Below are 17,752 nucleotides of genomic sequence, written 5' to 3' on the forward strand. Positions count from 1 at the left end.
GCGTGGAATTGAAATGAAGAGAAACCTGGGAAATACCCAAAAGAGTGACAGTGTGGTAGAAACAGTAATTCTGAGACCGAAGTTCACAAAAGCTTGTCTTTTATTTAGTGCTGTTAGACTTGCTAGAAGAACAGAACATGAACAAGCAGGTTATATCATTTTCTGCTGATGAGTACTTGGGGTATTCATGAAGTCCTGACAACCTCCGTGAAATTGGGCAGATGTTAGCCATCCATCTGTGGAACAGAGTCCAGTGTGCAGCAAGAGCTGTGCCTGTAACAATCTCTACGAGCACAATACATGTGCATGGGCAATACAGAACAGTACCTGTGATCTTTTTCTTGTTGAGAAATAGATCAAAAAGCAGTTAAGGTCAGAGAAGACTGCAGCTGGGCAACTGGAAGATAAGACCCAAGTCCTCTCAGTTTCCACCCTCTATGAAGCCAGGGGTTGTCTTGCCATTGATTCCAGTGAACAACTGACCTTGAAACAAGCTGAAATGAATGAAAGCTTTGTAGAATTCTGTTTGTTTTTCTTATATTTGTTTCAGAAATGTATGTCAAACTCTCTCTTACATTCATAAAAGGAAAACAGCAAAATATTCTTTAGTCTGATAGAGAGTTTGAGTAAATAGTTAAAGGTGGGCATGTAAAACACTTTTAGTGGGAAAGGAAAAAAAAGAGCATTTGGCTGGAAAATGGTGATACACTTTCAGAAAACCAAGCAACAAAAATGATGTTATCTCGTGCTTTTCCATAGTTGTCTAGACTGTCTGCAAGAAAGAGGAAGAAGGACCTACCTTATGTAAACAAGATGCATCTGCAAAGCCAAGGCAAAAATCTGCTCATCTCAGTCTTTTTTGAGACTTGGTTGTCAGCTGGGGAGAAGTTCGTAAAATGAATGTGCCGGAGTATGAACAACAGCTGTGTGGTAAGTTTATCATGGCTAAGTGACCAAGTAACCAACCATCTTTGGCCATCAGTCGTCTGGAGCACTGCAGAGGATAACAGAGAGGCTATTCTAGGCCCAAGCAGCAGCCAAGATGTGTGTGGGGAGATGTCACAGAGGCAGTCGAACACTGCACAGAGGACAGAGGGGGGCACCAGTGGTGTTCTGTCCTTCCTACCACCAGTAGTGATTTAGGCACCCCTTTGCCAGATGTGTTTGTCTGCACCTTGTTCTCATCAACCAAAATGATGGTCAGCAAAAAATCCCTCAGGTGGAGGAAATCCTTTTGTGCAGGTCAGAGGTGCAAAGGTTTTTTTCAAGGCTTCATATTATATACAGTATCCTGCAGGGGAGGACTCTCTCTTCTAGATCTGCAACACAGATTATAGCAAGTCTTAAATACACTTTCAGATGCTTTGTTGAACTGTAGTTGTTATTGTTCAGAGCACTGCTAAAAGCATGAAATGTCATAGCCAGTGATGAGAAGGGAAGGTCCCACACAGTCACACCCACTCAGCGGTGACAGCTCTGCACTGCTGTGTTGTCAGACTTACAGACATCTGTATGTCAATTCTGAATTGGCCTTATTTTTAACTATTCTGTGTTTTAGAATGTTAGAGGCTTTAGGAATTACCTTTTACACCTGAATTTGTAATATTTCTCTTAAAAAAAAAAATTGAGAAGTCATTTTCATAAAGCCCTATTCATCAGCATTTGTTATAATATTCCTATTTACTGTTCCAATTATTTCAATTCTGTGTTGGTGGCTGTGGCAGTTAGAATGGTGTGTTTACCTGACAAGTTTGTAAGAGGCTACTTTTTCCAGTTACGTGCTTGACATTTTCGGTAAACCAGCTTTCTTCCCGGTTTGTAAAATCCCCTTAATCACTTCTGAGAGCTAATGAAAAGAAGAATTAATTGCTCTGGTCACCATTCAGTCTATTGTCTTGGACCACCTGGGAGGGTGTGGGCTATCCAGAGCTGCTGCACTACATGTGCCTGACTTTACTGCCTGTTCTTTCGGTCTCCTGCAGTGGAGATGAATGAGCCCAAATCTGTTTTACAATGCTTTGAATTCCCATGTGGCCCTTTTCTGATACAGAAAATACACATGTATTAAATATGTTTGCATTTGGTGCATTGTTTTTGACAATTATATATAACAGCATATATTTCCATATAATAGTATGCTGGTCTCAAAAGTACATCTCCTTTTTATCCTAAGATATTTTTTAAAATATGTGTTAACTTCACTCTTACCAAGTGTATTTCCCCTTGTTTTCATATGTTCTTCAGTTTATTGATATTTAATGCTCATTCCTTCATTGTGACATAATGTTTCTTTTGTAAGTTTAAAAAAAAAAAAAAAAAACAGTACAACTATACTCTCAGGAGTTGGTTTTGGTTGTGCTGAGTGGCTGATACAGAAGACAAAGTTCTCCTGGTCCTGCCCAGCAGTGACACCTAGTTATGCTGCATGTGCCCAGCCCAGGGACCAGGAGAAAAGAGCTGGAAGCCATGGCTGGCCCATCTGGAGAGGTAAGTAACTGCCTGGCAAGATCTGTCTTGAGGGGAGCTCCACGGTTTGCCATCAGCCAGAGCCTGCATGCAAAGAAGCCGTGTGTTGGTCAGAAAAAGTGGAGTTCTAATGCTACAAGAACGGGTAAATTCAATAGCAGAAAAACTGCCCTCTAGAGGTTCTTTTCCTTGCTGCTCGTTGGAAGGGCAGCTTGGCTGACTGATGCAGGCACTGAAGCTTGTGAAACTGTGATTTGGCTAGGCATGCAATGAGTTCACATATTAATCTGTAAGTAGTAGCCTTGTGAAACCTGCTTCCAGCATATTTTTTTTATGGGAAATATCTGATCTCTCGTAATGCACAAGCTCATCTTGAAACTTTACTTTTGGTGAGCTAACAAGTAGGGCTTCTCTTCCATGCAGCCATTTCCAGAGGTGTAGTGGTAACTTAGGTCTCCTTATTGCTGCCAGTATGGGAATACATTGAATAAGGGGCTAAGAACATATGTGAATGAAGAGAGGAAGAAGGACCCTGCTTTCTGCCTGCCCAAGTACACTTGTCACATAGGTCTGAATTCTGTACAAGTACAGTGCTTGTTTTTCACAGTAATACAGCGGGAAAATGTCATTTGTATTTGGGCAAATCTAGACTGTGTTATCAGAGTGGTTCTGATTCTGGGGGGAATCTGCTTCGTCATAACTCTTAGGAAACATGTTGCTGTAACATTATCATGAACCCTTGTATGCAGTGTCATTTAGGGCAGATAAGTCTCTATGAACTGTGGTCTAGCTACTGAGCAGCTGCTGTGTTAAGGCACAGTAGGGCAGAGCTCAGCCTTGGCTAGTGGCCTGAGTACTGATCCAGGATCTCTGGAGGATTTGCAGCTCTTGGTATGAAGACAGCGTTCCTTCGACTGTGCTTTTGATATATTTGATGTTTTCTTTCTGACATGAGGTATGTTCACTCCAGCTGCAATTTGAGCTGTGGGTAGTGCCTTGCAGATGAAATGTAGAGCTTATTTCCGGAGAAAATCATGGAGAACAATGTCTCTCCAAAACTGTGTTTAAATCAAGCAAATTTATGGAGGAAAAAAATCTGTCTGCATCTATTACAAATGATGATATTGGTACAAACTCCTGTCTCAAGAAATCCTTCTGCTGCACATAAAAAAGCTGGAAGGGTATAGGAAGACAATTATTGCTGTCCTCTTTCTTAAGTATTTGCTTAAGGTGGAAGGAAATCACGAAGACATGATATCAGCCTGACCCAGCAGGACTCATTCTTACATTCTGTTTATTTATCAAAGAAGAATGGGGAAGGAGCTGTTACCTCATTTTTACTTTGAGTATGTTCCTTTGATTTTTGAATGAGGGGTAACTTTACTTAACATTATCACGGAGGAAGATCCTTGTTAAGAAGATGAAGGAACACTATGAACTAAAATGCTCATCACCCCACCCTGCAGGCAGGCTCTGTCCTTTAGCTCATAAGCAGCACTGACAAAACTGTTTTCCAAACTTTGCAGGTTGAAAATTGCCCTGTTTTAATAACTGTCTTGAGAATGATTAGAGCTGTTTTGTCTTAAGATGTTAGAGCCTAACAGTGGTAGAGCAAGCCAGTCTGTGTGGCTGACAGCTTGTGGTTGATCTGACGCTTTACAGATATGCACAGTGTGACAGCTGCAATGAATCAGGTTATTAGGACTTTCTGCTCCCTAAAGCTTATTTATTCCTGCTATTCTTAAAAGGGTGGGGGAAGGGGGAGAAGAAAAGTGTAAAGCCTATCAGTGAGATAGAGGAGAGGGCCTGAAGCCAGACAAACAGAAACATTTTGAGATTCTGCTAATGCTGAGAAGATGAAAGGAATCCCCAAGTAAAAGGGAGCCAGAGACATATTTAGCAGAGTCTCATTCCTAGGCAGCCAATTAGATCTAAGCAGGAAGGTCTTCATGCACATCTGAGAAGCTGTTTTCCCTTATAAAGTAATGAGTTGTAATGTTATGAGTAAAGGAGTTTCTTTTTTTCCCAGTTTTCTATAGCAGTTGTGATAAAACTGCAGCTTCTGCCCTTCTTTACCAAAAAAGTATGGCACCTACAAGCTAGTGCATGGCCTTTGAGCCTGCATTCCTTGGGACAGCCAAAGCCTGTTTCCTAGGCATAGCCATACGGCTCCTGTTGGCTTGCAGTCCTAAGCATGTTTTCTGTTCGGATGATAATATGCACAAGTTACTGGAAAATGAAGAACTTGTCTTAAGAAACATTTAGCTAAGAGTTTTCACTGATGCCTTGAAAGATGGTCAGTGAAGAAGTTTCCAGTGTACGTGGGAGCTTTGCTAGTAACGCTATAAAAAGAACAGGGGAAAGAATATGGAAAAAAAAGAAACAAAATTGCTTTTTCCAGTTATTTTCTTTTCTCTGATCATATTCCAGACACACTCCTCTGGTGGACAACGTTTTGGAAGGATGAACAGCACGAAAACAATTTTTTGGCAATGGATGCAGTGAAAGAACTAGAGTCCTGGAGTATAAACACACCAGGCAAATTGGACTTGGTAGTTCTATACAAATGAGCAGGGTAAGTACTTAAATGTAGAGAGCAGAAAGTGGTGATGGAAGTGGCCTCCACAGGGGAAGCTTTCAAGAATGGTATTTTGGTATTTGTTCTTTTTCTGGTGAAAATAGAAACATGTTTGGGCTAATCTGATTTGTGTCTGTAGCCATAGAAGAAAGTTCAGAGATTTGATCCCCAACATTTAGGTTTGGTTCTCAGAATACTTCTTCTGCCGTGTACTATTTAAGATCTTATTCATGTCTCATGCCACATACATTCATCCCCCATTTCCCACCCCTCTGGCAATGACCTATGTCGCTGAGAAGAAAAGGGTAAAATATTAATGTCATTTTTTCCCCATGTGTTTTTATTTAGCAATATCTGTGATCATATCTTAAGCAGTGGAACCGCTAAGAAGAAAAGAAATGCCTATATTTCATAATGTCCCTCAAGCTGTACTGAGCTCATTTCCTTGCATAGTTCACCTGTTTGCCTGCCTTCCTTCCTGCCCCAGGACCTTCCATAGCGTAACACCCCAGAGACGAGCTGCCTGCAGACCAATGGCTCTCCTTGGTGTGCTGGAGGCTTGGTTGTGCTGTGTTTTTAGAGTTTCGCTGTGCTGCTTCTGTGTATCCGCCACTACTGCTAAGTCAGTCTCTGGGCTTACTTCCCCCTTTCAGTCTGCAGAGCCCTAACTCTAGCTGATACCCTGGAAATAGTCCCTCCAAATATTATGTGTCCTCCTTATTGTCATGTAAATAACTGCTGCCTCAGAGTAAACCTCTGTGTCATCTGTATCTTTCACAAGTACCCTGCAAGTAGCAATTCCCCAATCTTTGATGCCTATGACACACAAGGTATTTCAAAGTGACATATGCAATCCACCCATATAACCACTCCTCATAGCAACCATTGCCCCAGCTGGTACTGGGATATGCACCAGGCTAAGTTGCTGAGAGTATAATGAAGTTTAACAGAGAGAAGGAATTGTGTAATATGTGCATGGCCACTACCTCCCATGGTATCCACAGAGGTCTCTTGCAGAAAACTGTTTCCTCTGTTTCTAGCTATGCAACGGTGTTGTGTGAATTGTTTGGCAGTCCTCCTGAAGGAGTGTTTACTTGGCTTTGCTATCTCATACATGCTGTATCCACTAGAGCATCATCACCAACAAGGTTGTTTTTTTTTTTGGATGAGTGAACCTTCTGTCATTTAGATCTTCACCTTAATTTGGATTCTTCCTCCATTAATGAATGCTTGTCTCAAAATCAGACATGGTACTGCAGTGAAGGGTCTTGCTGTGTGAAATTCTTCTTCCCCTTGACCTGATTTGCTGATCTGATGTAGTTATATGAAAGGTACATAATTTCCATCTGCTATGGTTTGAATGTTGTTTGAAAAGAAAGTATTTCTTCTTGGCAGTCACTGAAAGGCCAGTTGGAGATACGTGAGAAGATATCTATATACTCTGCAGCAGATTGCTTACCTTGGTAGGTTGTATGTTGTTTGTTTAAGATTAATTATCTTTTGTGTCCAAGTACTAGAAATTGAAGTTATAAATAACTTTTGCATGACTCATGATCCAACACGTTAGCTTCTGTATCTGTCCCTCAAAAGCAATTACATTCCTTAGAAGTTCCTTTCCTTAAAAGTTAAATTCCTTTTGGTCTTCAGTCCATAATTCTTCCTATCTGCTATCTTTACATGTTGCCTAGTCCTCAAATCTCTGCACTGGAAGAAGTCCCAGTGTTTGTTGTATGGGAGATCTCTTGCATTAAGACTGCTCAGTTAGGCAGCGCTCTGCGTGCAAACACATGACACTGCTCCCTGTTGTGACAAGACTCACAAAGCAAGGATCTCACGTGGATTCTTGTGTCTTTCTTGGCAAATGTGCACAGAGCATTTTTGAATTTGTAGTGGTTTAGTGACAGAGTTTAGATATGCTGATTTCTGATCTGTAGAAATAATTCAAGGATAATGTATTTGATTGTGAAAGGGCTGTTCCATGAGAGACTGTCTGCCTAGAGAACAGCTGGCTGCAGCCATAGAAATACAGTCCTCTGAAAATAGCTTGTACAGTGAGAACCTTTGCCTTACTTGCTAAAAATATGCTCAGTGGCAAAGCTAGCTGGAGGTTATGAAATTCAACAACTTTATTATGAACATTTTGAGATAGGAGTTTACAACTTGTGTCTATCAGTGGAGTGACACTAAGATGAAGCTTGCCCACAGTCCATAATGTTTTGAAAATAAGCTGATGGAGACCGGATATTGATTCTCACCCATCACAAGCTAAGAGGCAGCATAACAAGCTGTTAGCAGAACATTTACACAACCTTTGAAGAGCCTACTGTGAACCCCATGCAACAGCAGGTACATTTTTAGTATGCCTAAGTGCAAACCCTTTAAGCAGCTGTTCAGCTTGCTGAAAGTATTCTCATTGCTTTGGTCCAAATCTTTAACAAAAGCAAAGGGTCTCCTTAAAAATGCCTTCCCTACTACAAATGGCTACTCTTTCCATTTTCAGTCTATCTCTTAGATGTTCCTGTGGAGGCCTGGACCCCTCTCTTGTTCAAACGTGTGCTCTTCCTGCCAGAGGTTGTCTGTCATGGGCACGCTTTGTCTCACTGCATTTTAGCAACTCTCCTGAAGTTCTACAGTGTTTATCTTACACAGCTGAAAGTCTCCTCCTGTTTCATGAGCTCTGCATTGGAATGCAGTGGAAGGGACTCAGGGCCTGTGGCCACCCAGATTAGAGGTTTTTGTAATAAGGTCCCTATATGGTTTTGTTAGAGACTTCGGCTCTGTCTCTCTCGTCTCTGCTCCTTGTTTGGGAAGCTGGTGGGAGGAGAAGAGCTGAAGGGGCTATATAACCCCGGTGCTTTCGGATACACAGTGCACCATCCCAGAGCTGCTATCCCCAGCCAAGCACTGTCAGGGTAAGTGGCACTGAACCAACGGTGTGATTTATGGTTTTCTGGATGACTTTAATTAAGTAATGTCAAATGGAAGCTATTCAGGAGGATGTACTGCTGTGCTGCAATTTGCTTAGGCATTACTTACTAGAATTGAATTGGTAAAATGCTTTTAATGTCTATGCTGAGTTGTATTTATTTTATAGCACTTTTGAAAGGGAAATAGATCTAATGATTTTGTTGATTTGGCCAACTCCAACAGCAGTATAAAGACATGGACAGTGCAATGGCACAGATGGAATTTAAGTGAGCCCCTGTGCCCCTGGGGAGTTAGTTTTGGACAGAACAGAGTTCCTAAAAGGGTGGATTTGCACACTGTGTAGTGGCTTCTCAGCAACTTTGCTTCAGTGCTCTTAACTCAGCTTAAATTGACATGAGTGTTTTGGAGTGTGACTGTTAGAAGAGCTGGAAGATGCAAAATAGCGGCATCTAATCTGATGCGATGAGGATGTATGTGTATTTGTTGCTGTCTCAATATATGTGAAACTACTGTTCTGCAAAATACCAAACATTTTATTAAATATCATGTTACATACAGTTTTCCTTGTAAGGCTGGAGTTGTTCTCCTAATAGCATGCTGTGGATGCTGATGAAGTGACTGGTTGTCTTTCGAAATAAAGCAGGTAGAAGTAAGAGGCTAAATACTATATTAATTGCTAGGGAGAATATTTTCCTTTATTCTGCAGTGCTGAGTGACATTTGCTGCTGGAGGGTGTTACTACTGCATGCCATGGCAGTCCTGAGCTGTAACTCACTGCTTGGAAGCAGAGTGTCCTGCCTGAACGATTCAGCTTTGATTTTTCAGCTTTTTGTGCTTTATTACTAAATATGGTTTTCATTAAAGTCCACCGAGCTCAGAAATGTAGCCTTTCCTGCTCTCTCCTCCCCCCTCCCCCAAGTGATTTTTGGCATTGCATTCTCTGCATTGGTTTGAGCAAAGTCCCTGACCTCGAACTCTGTTCCAAAAACAGATGGTTGGAAAGCATATTTCCTAATTAGGAAATGGTTTGTCTAAACCACTCTGTTCATTCATGTTAGATAACAATTGTACTCCATTGACTAAATGCTTAAGCATAAAGAGCCTGTTTTCCCAAGAGTTTAATAAATGCAAAAATTGCAATCTGCTTTCCTTTCCTGGTAATACTGACAAAATAGCTGGAGGACATCAAGGTGGGATTTCCCTCTCCGTGCCTTCTCCTGGGAGCTACTACCCCCATGCATTCTGCAGGAGCAGCGCCGCAGCCGTGCCTCGTGACTGTGAAGGGTCTGCAGGGAAGGGTTTGAGAGAGGCTGTCCCTGCTTGTCCATCTTTGTTGGAGGCTGAACATTGCCACGTTGCTCCCTTGCTCATCAGCCACGGCTCTCACTGACACCACTGCCGCTTCGTCCTGTGCTTCCAGCATTGCCATGGCAGAAGATCTGAGCGGCTGCGCGAGGAGCCAGCTGGGCTGCTGGATGACAGCTGTCTCCTTTAGCTGTTAACACATTGCAATTTGTTGAACTCTGCATGGAAGCCTGGGCTCCCAGCTAGTCAAGTGATTCCCTAACACACTATAAATTGTGGGCAAATAGTTCTTCTCGAGTGCTGGTATTCAAGGCTTGTTTCCATAATTGACTTTAATACAAACCCTTCAAAGAATTTTTATTATGTGTGTTATCTTTCTGTTGCCTGAGGATAAAACAATTTCTGTTTTAGTGAAGCAGGGAGCCAGCATAAATTACTCTGTCACTCTGTGAGTGCAGCTTATTAGCTGGTTTGAAATGAGCATATACTACGGACAGTTTTTAAAATGCATGCTGTCCTTGATTGCATTTTAAATTCAGGATATCATCTTTCTACATGCATCAGGCTTGTCAGGATGATGGAGGCAGGGGACATCATGCTGAATCTGATGCAAAGGGACCTTTGTTTGTGCAGCTGTCAGTCCAGCAGTCTTCTTTATCTCCCACCTACTCCCCAGCGGTGGATTTCCGTGACTAAATTTAGATAAACGTTTGCTGTCTCAAAGCTGTAATGACCTGACTGTCCATGCAGCAGGACTGAAATAGTACTATGGAATACCTTGAATTACGTCTGGTGCATACATCCCTCCCGTGTATCAGTTCCTTTTATACCATGTTCTCTCTCTTACAGGGTGGTTCTTGTACCTCACTTTGTTTTTTTTTCAATTATTCTTTTCCTGCTGTTTTCATAGGGCTGTTTTCTGCTTGCAGGGCCCGAAGACTTGGACGTAGAAGATGTGTGAGGAGGAGGACAGCACTGCCCTTGTTTGTGACAATGGATCAGGGCTCTGTAAAGCTGGCTTTGCTGGGGATGATGCTCCGAGAGCAGTTTTCCCTTCCATCGTGGGTCGTCCCAGGCACCAGGTGAGGAACTGCTTTAGTTACTCCATACTGGGCTTGGAGATGTGCCCCATCCCCAGCTCTCCATCCCAGAGCCTCCTTTTCCTGCATCTGAGGCTAACCCAGCCCTGGATGGTCTGTGTAACATGGTATTTCTAGGTAAAATGTGTCCAGCAATGCACTCACCAGAGTCAAAGCAGATCTGTAGTCTTGTGAGAGGAATCTCTTGCAATTTTTTCACTTCCCTCTATTCTCTTCTCCCTGTACTTTGCATCACCCAGCGAACTTGGTGAGTGCAGACAGTTTAATAGCAAACAATCCCAGAGAAGTATCTGGAATTTTTGACTGCCCTAAAACTGACGATAGATGATGTGCAGAGAACCAAGGAAGGAAGGAGAAGTTGTCAGTCCGCTTCCTATCAACCTTACTTCTTCTTTTAACTGTATCACAGGCAGACACCTCTGTGGCGTTCCTAGGGTTGATTTTTTTATTTTTATTTTTTAGCTTCAAGTTTTACATTTGAGTATATGATACATTCTCATCAATTTTAATAGTTTGCACAGTGCATTTACTAGCCAAGTTGTTAAATACAAGGTTGCTTGATAGCAAGGTTTCTATCATCGTTAGTGAGAACTGGAACAGCTTAGCTAGGCTACAATGTACTAAGGTGGCTGCTGGGTTTTGAAATCCACCTCATTTCTTCTGTGTCACTAAGGGCATGTTGAAATGGGAAGAGGTAGGCTGGTTGTAAGCTGTGGCACTTTATGTACCCAGCTAATATGTTTTCAAGCCATTGAGGGCAAGTGAAATGTGTGCCTTTCAGTATAGCCGCTAGAGCTGGAGGTCTAATTGAAGCCTCTGAGCATTACCATAATTAAAAAAAATAAGTATTCAAGTGTCATCTTCTGTAGACAGGATTAATTGTATTAATTGCTCAAAAATAAACCATACATTCACAGTAGAAAAATATACTGCAGATTTCTAGAATCCCTTTTTTCCTGTTCGCATATTACAGATGACATTAGACCTCTGAAGGAAGGATCATCCCATCATAAACTGAAAACTCAGGTTGTTTCAAAGGTAGAACTTGTTAGGGAAACCAAGGTTTGAAGCATAAAATGACTTAAGTTCTGGTAAGAGTGTTAGGAAGTCGGAGCATCCTACAGTGTATTGCTTTTTTTTTTAACAGTATTTCTAACTTAAAGCGTAGAGACTACTGTATCCAGAGTAGTTTCCAAGTTCTTGTCCATAGACCGCTTCTAAAGGATCCATGAAAATAACTAAAATGTGAAGTGTACCAGTAGATTGAAATTGTCTATATCTCTAATGGCAATATTTTAGTATTCAAAAATAAGAATTAAAAAAAAAAACACAATTGAAGTGTAAGCCTGGAAAATCTGAATTGTGCATTGCTGCTTCCTGGCCCTTAGATGGCACAATGTCCCTTTCCACTTTCTGCTTCAGCAGACACGTCATCCTTAAGTAACAAAGAACATTAAAACAAGCCTACTATTCTACTTCATCTTGATGAATTTAGCCTTGTACTTCTTGTGTGTGTGTACAATTGAACATCATTACCAAAAATTGTACTTATGTGCTGTTTACTGTAGTGAAAAAATGAACTTGAGAGGTTTAAGTTGGCTAAACATTTTATTTTGGAAATTAAAGAACAATTGATTCTCCAATCATTAGTATTTATAAAGTATTTTGTAATTAGTACCACTGGCAACTGCATTTATCTCAGCTCATGTTACTACTTTGTGACACCTCTCCTTGAAAGGCTAACTCTATTTGTGTTATCTTATAGGGTGTGATGGTTGGTATGGGTCAAAAAGACAGCTACGTAGGTGATGAGGCTCAAAGCAAGAGAGGAATCCTGACCTTAAAATACCCCATAGAACATGGCATCATTACCAACTGGGATGACATGGAGAAGGTATTTCAGTATTGAAATAATGCACATCATTGGTAGACAATCACTTGAACCAAATGTTTACACATTAATCAGTAAATTTGAGATTAAAGTGACACACTGTCAGGTGTGGTTTAATGGGAAGCTTGTTAGCAGCAAGCTGGAATTAAGCCTGTGAAGCTCTCTCTCCTACTGTAAGATTATATTCATTTTAATTAATTGGTGTGCCCTTTGAAGAAATCACGTATCATTAGCAGTATATATCTAACCTGGGGATAGATTGTTTCCTTTTCCAGTTACCTTGGTAATTTCTACCAAGGCAGTAAGAACGATTGCGTGTGAAACATTACTCACCGGTCTCTGAAGTGCTATGAGCAGAGTGCTGGAGCATTAAACCTGTCTGAAAGTCATTCTGAGCTGCTAGTTGATGGTATTTTTCTCCTTCTCTTCTGCCATTGTCCACAGATCTGGCATCACTCTTTCTATAATGAGCTCCGTGTTGCACCTGAGGAGCACCCAACTCTGCTGACTGAAGCACCACTGAATCCCAAAGCCAATCGAGAGAAAATGACCCAGGTAATCTTACCCTGCAGCTGTGGAATAATTCCAAGTTTGTGAGTTCAGCAGGATGTGAACGTCATCATTTCAGTTAGTCATGACAACTTTACTGTTCTGTAGCGTGTATCTCTTAGTAAGGGAAGATAGAAAGTGCATAGTGACTGTGTGTCAGATTTCTGTGTTACTACATTTACTTTAAAAGTCTGTATATCACTTTTGGATGTGAGAATTCCAGTCTGTCTAAATGTTGTCACCTTCATCTTTTTGTTGTTGTTGTTGTTGTTGTCCTCTCCAGGCCTATCACAAAATGATCTTTAATGTGTGCATGTGTCTTAATTAATACATCGTAGATGTAGATCAGGTACAGAGGGGTCTTGAAGGACAAACGTTTGATTGAGATGTATTTTCCTTCCTTGTTATTACCAACCATCACTAAATATAAAAATCAAGTAACTAAGCTGACAAGTAACTAAGCTAAAATCCCTGCCGCTAAGCTAATTATATTAATTGCATTTCAGATTATGTTTGAGACTTTCAACGTGCCAGCCATGTATGTAGCTATTCAAGCTGTTCTGTCCCTGTATGCTTCTGGGCGTACCACAGGTAGGCCTCTGGGTGTGGCACTGGTGTTCGGAACAGCTGCGTATGAGCACCTGAGCATTAATTGTGCATTATCTTCTCAAAGGGATTGTGCTTGACTCTGGGGACGGTGTCACCCACAACGTGCCCATTTATGAAGGCTATGCTTTGCCGCACGCCATCATGCGTCTGGACCTGGCTGGCCGTGACCTGACAGACTACCTCATGAAGATCCTGACGGAACGTGGCTACTCCTTTGTGACCACTGGTAAGGACACGCTGCTAGAAGAGGAGGGGAGTTGTTTAACCTGCAATGTTTCTAGCGGCCTTAGAATGAATAGCAGTGGTTTTGCAGTTGTTTATTAACAAGAAAGAATCCAACAGGGAACAAGTACCTTCTCTGCAAGACTGGCGGAGAGGATCTGTGTAAAAAATGGAGAGAGTGTTGGAGAACGAAAGTGTGGCTGAGTGCCATTCTAAAGACTGAATCTTCTCAACAGCGGAGCGTGAAATTGTCCGTGACATCAAGGAGAAACTGTGTTACGTGGCCCTGGACTTTGAAAACGAGATGGCCACCGCTGCCTCGTCCTCCTCTCTGGAAAAAAGCTATGAGCTTCCTGATGGCCAGGTCATCACCATTGGAAACGAACGCTTCCGCTGCCCAGAGACTCTCTTCCAGCCATCTTTCATTGGTAGGTTGAATGACTGAATGATTGAAATATCGAGTCTCTATTTTCTTCTGTTTATATCCCACTGCTAGCTCACTTAGACATATACTCAAGTATGTCCCAGTGCCCATTATAAAATAATCTTTCAGAACAGCGCTATTAATACACTGGGAGGAACTTTATGTCAAACAGTAAAGCAAAATGCTTTCCCAAAATAAACCCTGAGGGTTTATTTCTGGCTTTGAGCCTGCACCATTTTGTATGTTATGTATTAGTTACTATGAAAATTTTGGCTGCAGAGACACTTTTCTAAATAGTGTGAGGGTTATAGTACAAATGTGCTTGGAGGGAGGAGTTAAAAAACAAACAAAAGAAAGCACTACTTTTATTCTACTGAAAGACTGCCCTAAAATCTGAATCCAGAGTGCATCGCATTTGCAGAGCAAATCAAGTCATGGAGGCAAACTTGCAGCAAGGTCACATAAAAATCTAGTTTGATAGAATATCAGCTCAGAAATAGATTAGGTAGCTGCATACTTAGAGGTACTGGGACATATTTTGACTGTTTTGTCTCTGAGTTGGCTCAGTTAAGAAAGGGGAAAAAAAGAGGAAAGAAAAATAAGAAAAAAGGAAACAAATGATTCCAGGACCATATATGGAATTCTTAGGATGTATGAGGTTGTCTGCAAAAGCCTACTGGAGACTGTACTACTCCATACCCCGGCTTTTCTTTTTAATGAGGAGTTGAGTGTGTACACAGGGGTGGGGAAGGAGGGCTGTACCCAAAGGAACTCCTAAGTAAGTAATTTAAACAGCTGCAGAATTACTTTCCATATCTTTGCAGCCTTGAAGACTGGTGTCTTCCAAAGAGAAACTGCAGCTCATGTTGTCTGTTTTATGTTAACAGTTTTAAGTCTGAGTATGGAGTTGCTTCCTCAGTGTTCTGCTGTCATTTCCATAGGCATGGAGTCTGCTGGCATTCATGAAACCACTTACAACAGCATCATGAAGTGTGACATAGACATCAGAAAGGATCTTTATGCCAACAATGTGCTGTCTGGAGGCACTACAATGTACCCGGGCATTGCAGACAGGATGCAAAAGGAAATCACTGCCCTAGCTCCCAGCACCATGAAGATCAAGGTAAAGTGCAATTATTTGTGAACTATTGGAGGAGATATGTAAAAAAAATCCTCAAAAATCTAATGAAAAATAGCAGTGCTTTACAAAGTGCTTTGTAGATATTTTTGGTCAAGTCTGCATGTTCCAGTAAATCATCCCCTGGTAACTAGACGAGTCACCCTAGCTGTTAGAAGAAGAGAGGAGCATTCTCTCCTCTCACTTCCTTTCTTATGCTGTGTTCTGCAAACTGCCCTAACAAGGCTGAAGAAGAGTAGCACAGAATCAGCAACATAAATTTTCCTAGAGCTGTAGCTTCTTCGGCTCTTTTTGGCTAGTGGAATTGAGATGCAGGAAATGCTGTCTCTGCCCTTGGCCTACAAGTTCAGAAAAGAAAGATATTCTAAGAAGTTATTCTTCCTTCTGCTGCTTCAGCTCTCCCTTTCCTTGCTTTGCAAACATTTTGTCAGCTGTACCAATAGGAGCATTCCATTGGTCATTCATTCTTCCAAGCCCTCCTGGGCTGCCATTATATGCTTGTCTCCTATGCTATGAGAGTCATTGCTTCCCCTTTTCTCATTTGTGGTGATGAATGCACACACACACACGCGTTGCTGCGTTGGGCAGACTGGTTCAGACAGAGGAATTGAGGGCTTAGACTCAGGCTCAAACAACAACTTTGTTTCTTTACAGCTCGCTGTAGTGGTGTTTTCATTAATACAAAGCATCGCCGCTTTGATGGTTTTGTTTAACAAAGTCATAGCGTCGCGTTGCGTTTAATGATTTTATTTCTTAAACAGATCATTGCTCCTCCTGAACGCAAGTACTCCGTCTGGATTGGAGGCTCTATTCTCGCCTCCCTCTCTACTTTCCAGCAGATGTGGATCAGCAAGCAGGAATATGACGAAGCTGGCCCATCCATTGTTCACCGCAAATGCTTTTAAATTGCTTTATCTTCATACGTCTCTGTAGCGTATTACTGTGAATGTATTCAGGAAAATGCATTCTTATAATTCCAATCCATAAATCTTTCATCATAATGGCTGGTTAATTGGATACGATTTTTTTTTTTTTTGAATAAATTTTAAATATGCAAATGAAATTGCTGCTCCTATTTTAGAGATGCAGTTGTGGAGTTGGCATTACAGCCGTTGTGAAGCTCCATCTCGTGGCGTAAATTTGTTACTACGCTCTGGGCTCAGAAGTGGTACCTGTTGCCCGGTGGTATCAATGCGAGGAAACGCTCAGCTCCCAGGGTGCACGGTGCCAGCGTTCAGCCTCGCTGTGCATTTCAGTCTGCGAGCAGAACTAGTCATGGCATTTCCAAAGTTCTGGGCAGCACCGGAGGAGCGCAGCGTTTGTTTGATACCAGGAGGAGCGTGTGCACTCTGCTTTGCATCTGCTCTATCCAGAAATATTATCTGCCCACGTCACTTCTCAGTTCACAGCTCTCATGCTGGGAAAGGCACTTCTTACACTCTATGGCCCAGAGATGGACAATGCTCGCTATATCAATTCCATGGTTGTCTTCTTTTGTTTTATTTTTAATAGAAACAAAACCTGTCCTTCTGGGAGCATATCTAACTTCTGATATTAGCTTGAATAGGTGACTTTGCTATTATACATCCTCAGGATGAGTGTGGTTTATGTTGTTGTGATTTCCAGCAAAGTCTAAAGGGTAATTAAGCTGGCTTAATACAGTTGCTCTTCAGAAGTTGCTTGGCTTTTTTTTTTTGTTTTCTTTTTTGTTTGTTTTCTGGAGGGGAGGATGTAATGTAATCAGAGCAGATAAAATGTTTTTAGACAATGTTCGTTCTCTGTGGCTTTTCTGATTCCACTTATTGTCTTAAATAAATTGAAACTGATTTTAAAAGAGAAGTATATGCATAAAAGTTGAAGCCAGTACTGCTGTCGTATGAGTATATATATATATATATATATAAATATGTCTATGACCAAAGAATTAATTGAGACAGACCTGAGTCAGTTCTAAGGACCTTGCTGCAATCTGTATTCATTAGAGTTCAGGATAAAGGATGCTATTTATTTTTATTACTTATTTTCTTGCCTTAAACTCAACTGTTTACTTACCTCACCTACCTGTTACTCCTTATCTTTCAACCTGTAAGCTTTTTGCAGCAGCACCTGTTATTTACCATATTTAACTGCTGGGTTTCAGACCTTGTCCATCTTCAGACTTAGCACATATTCCAAACTCTTTTGTACTAACCTTATTATTTAAAGTCTAGGTCATCTAGGTTCTTGGAACAGATACTAAATAAATTCTCCTAAGAGCAAATACCTTTGTACGGTTCTTCCTTCTAACTCTAGAAAGATCTTCTTACCTAACTCTAGGCACATCCAGGAAATCACTTTCAGGACCAGAGCTTGATTTCAAATAGGACATTCTACTAGAGAGTTGCTGGAAAAAAAACAGTTATCCAAACGACTCTGGTTCCTCTCTGCTATTCCAGGATGCAGTGAGGGTCAGCGCTCAGGTGAAGGATTTACTCATGTTTTTTGTTAACGACTTAGCAGAAACTTGAGCTATACGAGGACGAAAATAAAATCCCTGAATTGA

At 41.3% G+C, this 17,752-nt stretch overlaps 1 protein-coding gene across 3 annotated transcripts; it reads left to right on the forward strand.

Annotated features, from left to right (window-relative positions):
* On the forward strand, positions 4,777 to 17,752 carry ACTA2 (actin, alpha 2, smooth muscle, aorta). 3 transcript variants are annotated; one of them, XM_021400491.1, is made up of 9 exons: positions 4,777 to 5,041; positions 10,207 to 10,359; positions 12,143 to 12,271; positions 12,713 to 12,823; positions 13,324 to 13,408; positions 13,491 to 13,652; positions 13,885 to 14,076; positions 15,014 to 15,195; positions 15,972 to 17,752. In XM_021400491.1, exons 2-9 carry the CDS (start codon positions 10,231 to 10,233, stop codon positions 16,113 to 16,115), a joined length of 1,134 nt encoding a protein of 377 aa, XP_021256166.1. In that variant the 5' UTR covers positions 4,777 to 5,041; positions 10,207 to 10,230; the 3' UTR covers positions 16,116 to 17,752. The 3 variants fall into 3 exon arrangements, with proteins under 3 accessions (XP_021256166.1, XP_021256165.1, XP_021256167.1); XM_021400490.1 differs by lacking the exon at positions 4,777 to 5,041 and adding an exon at positions 7,812 to 7,956; XM_021400492.1 differs by lacking the exon at positions 4,777 to 5,041 and adding an exon at positions 7,837 to 7,956 and having other exon boundaries at positions 10,188 to 10,359.

The sequence above is a fragment of the Numida meleagris genome, chromosome 5 (assembly GCF_002078875.1).
Source record: "Numida meleagris isolate 19003 breed g44 Domestic line chromosome 5, NumMel1.0, whole genome shotgun sequence".
NCBI lineage: Eukaryota > Metazoa > Chordata > Aves > Galliformes > Numididae > Numida > Numida meleagris.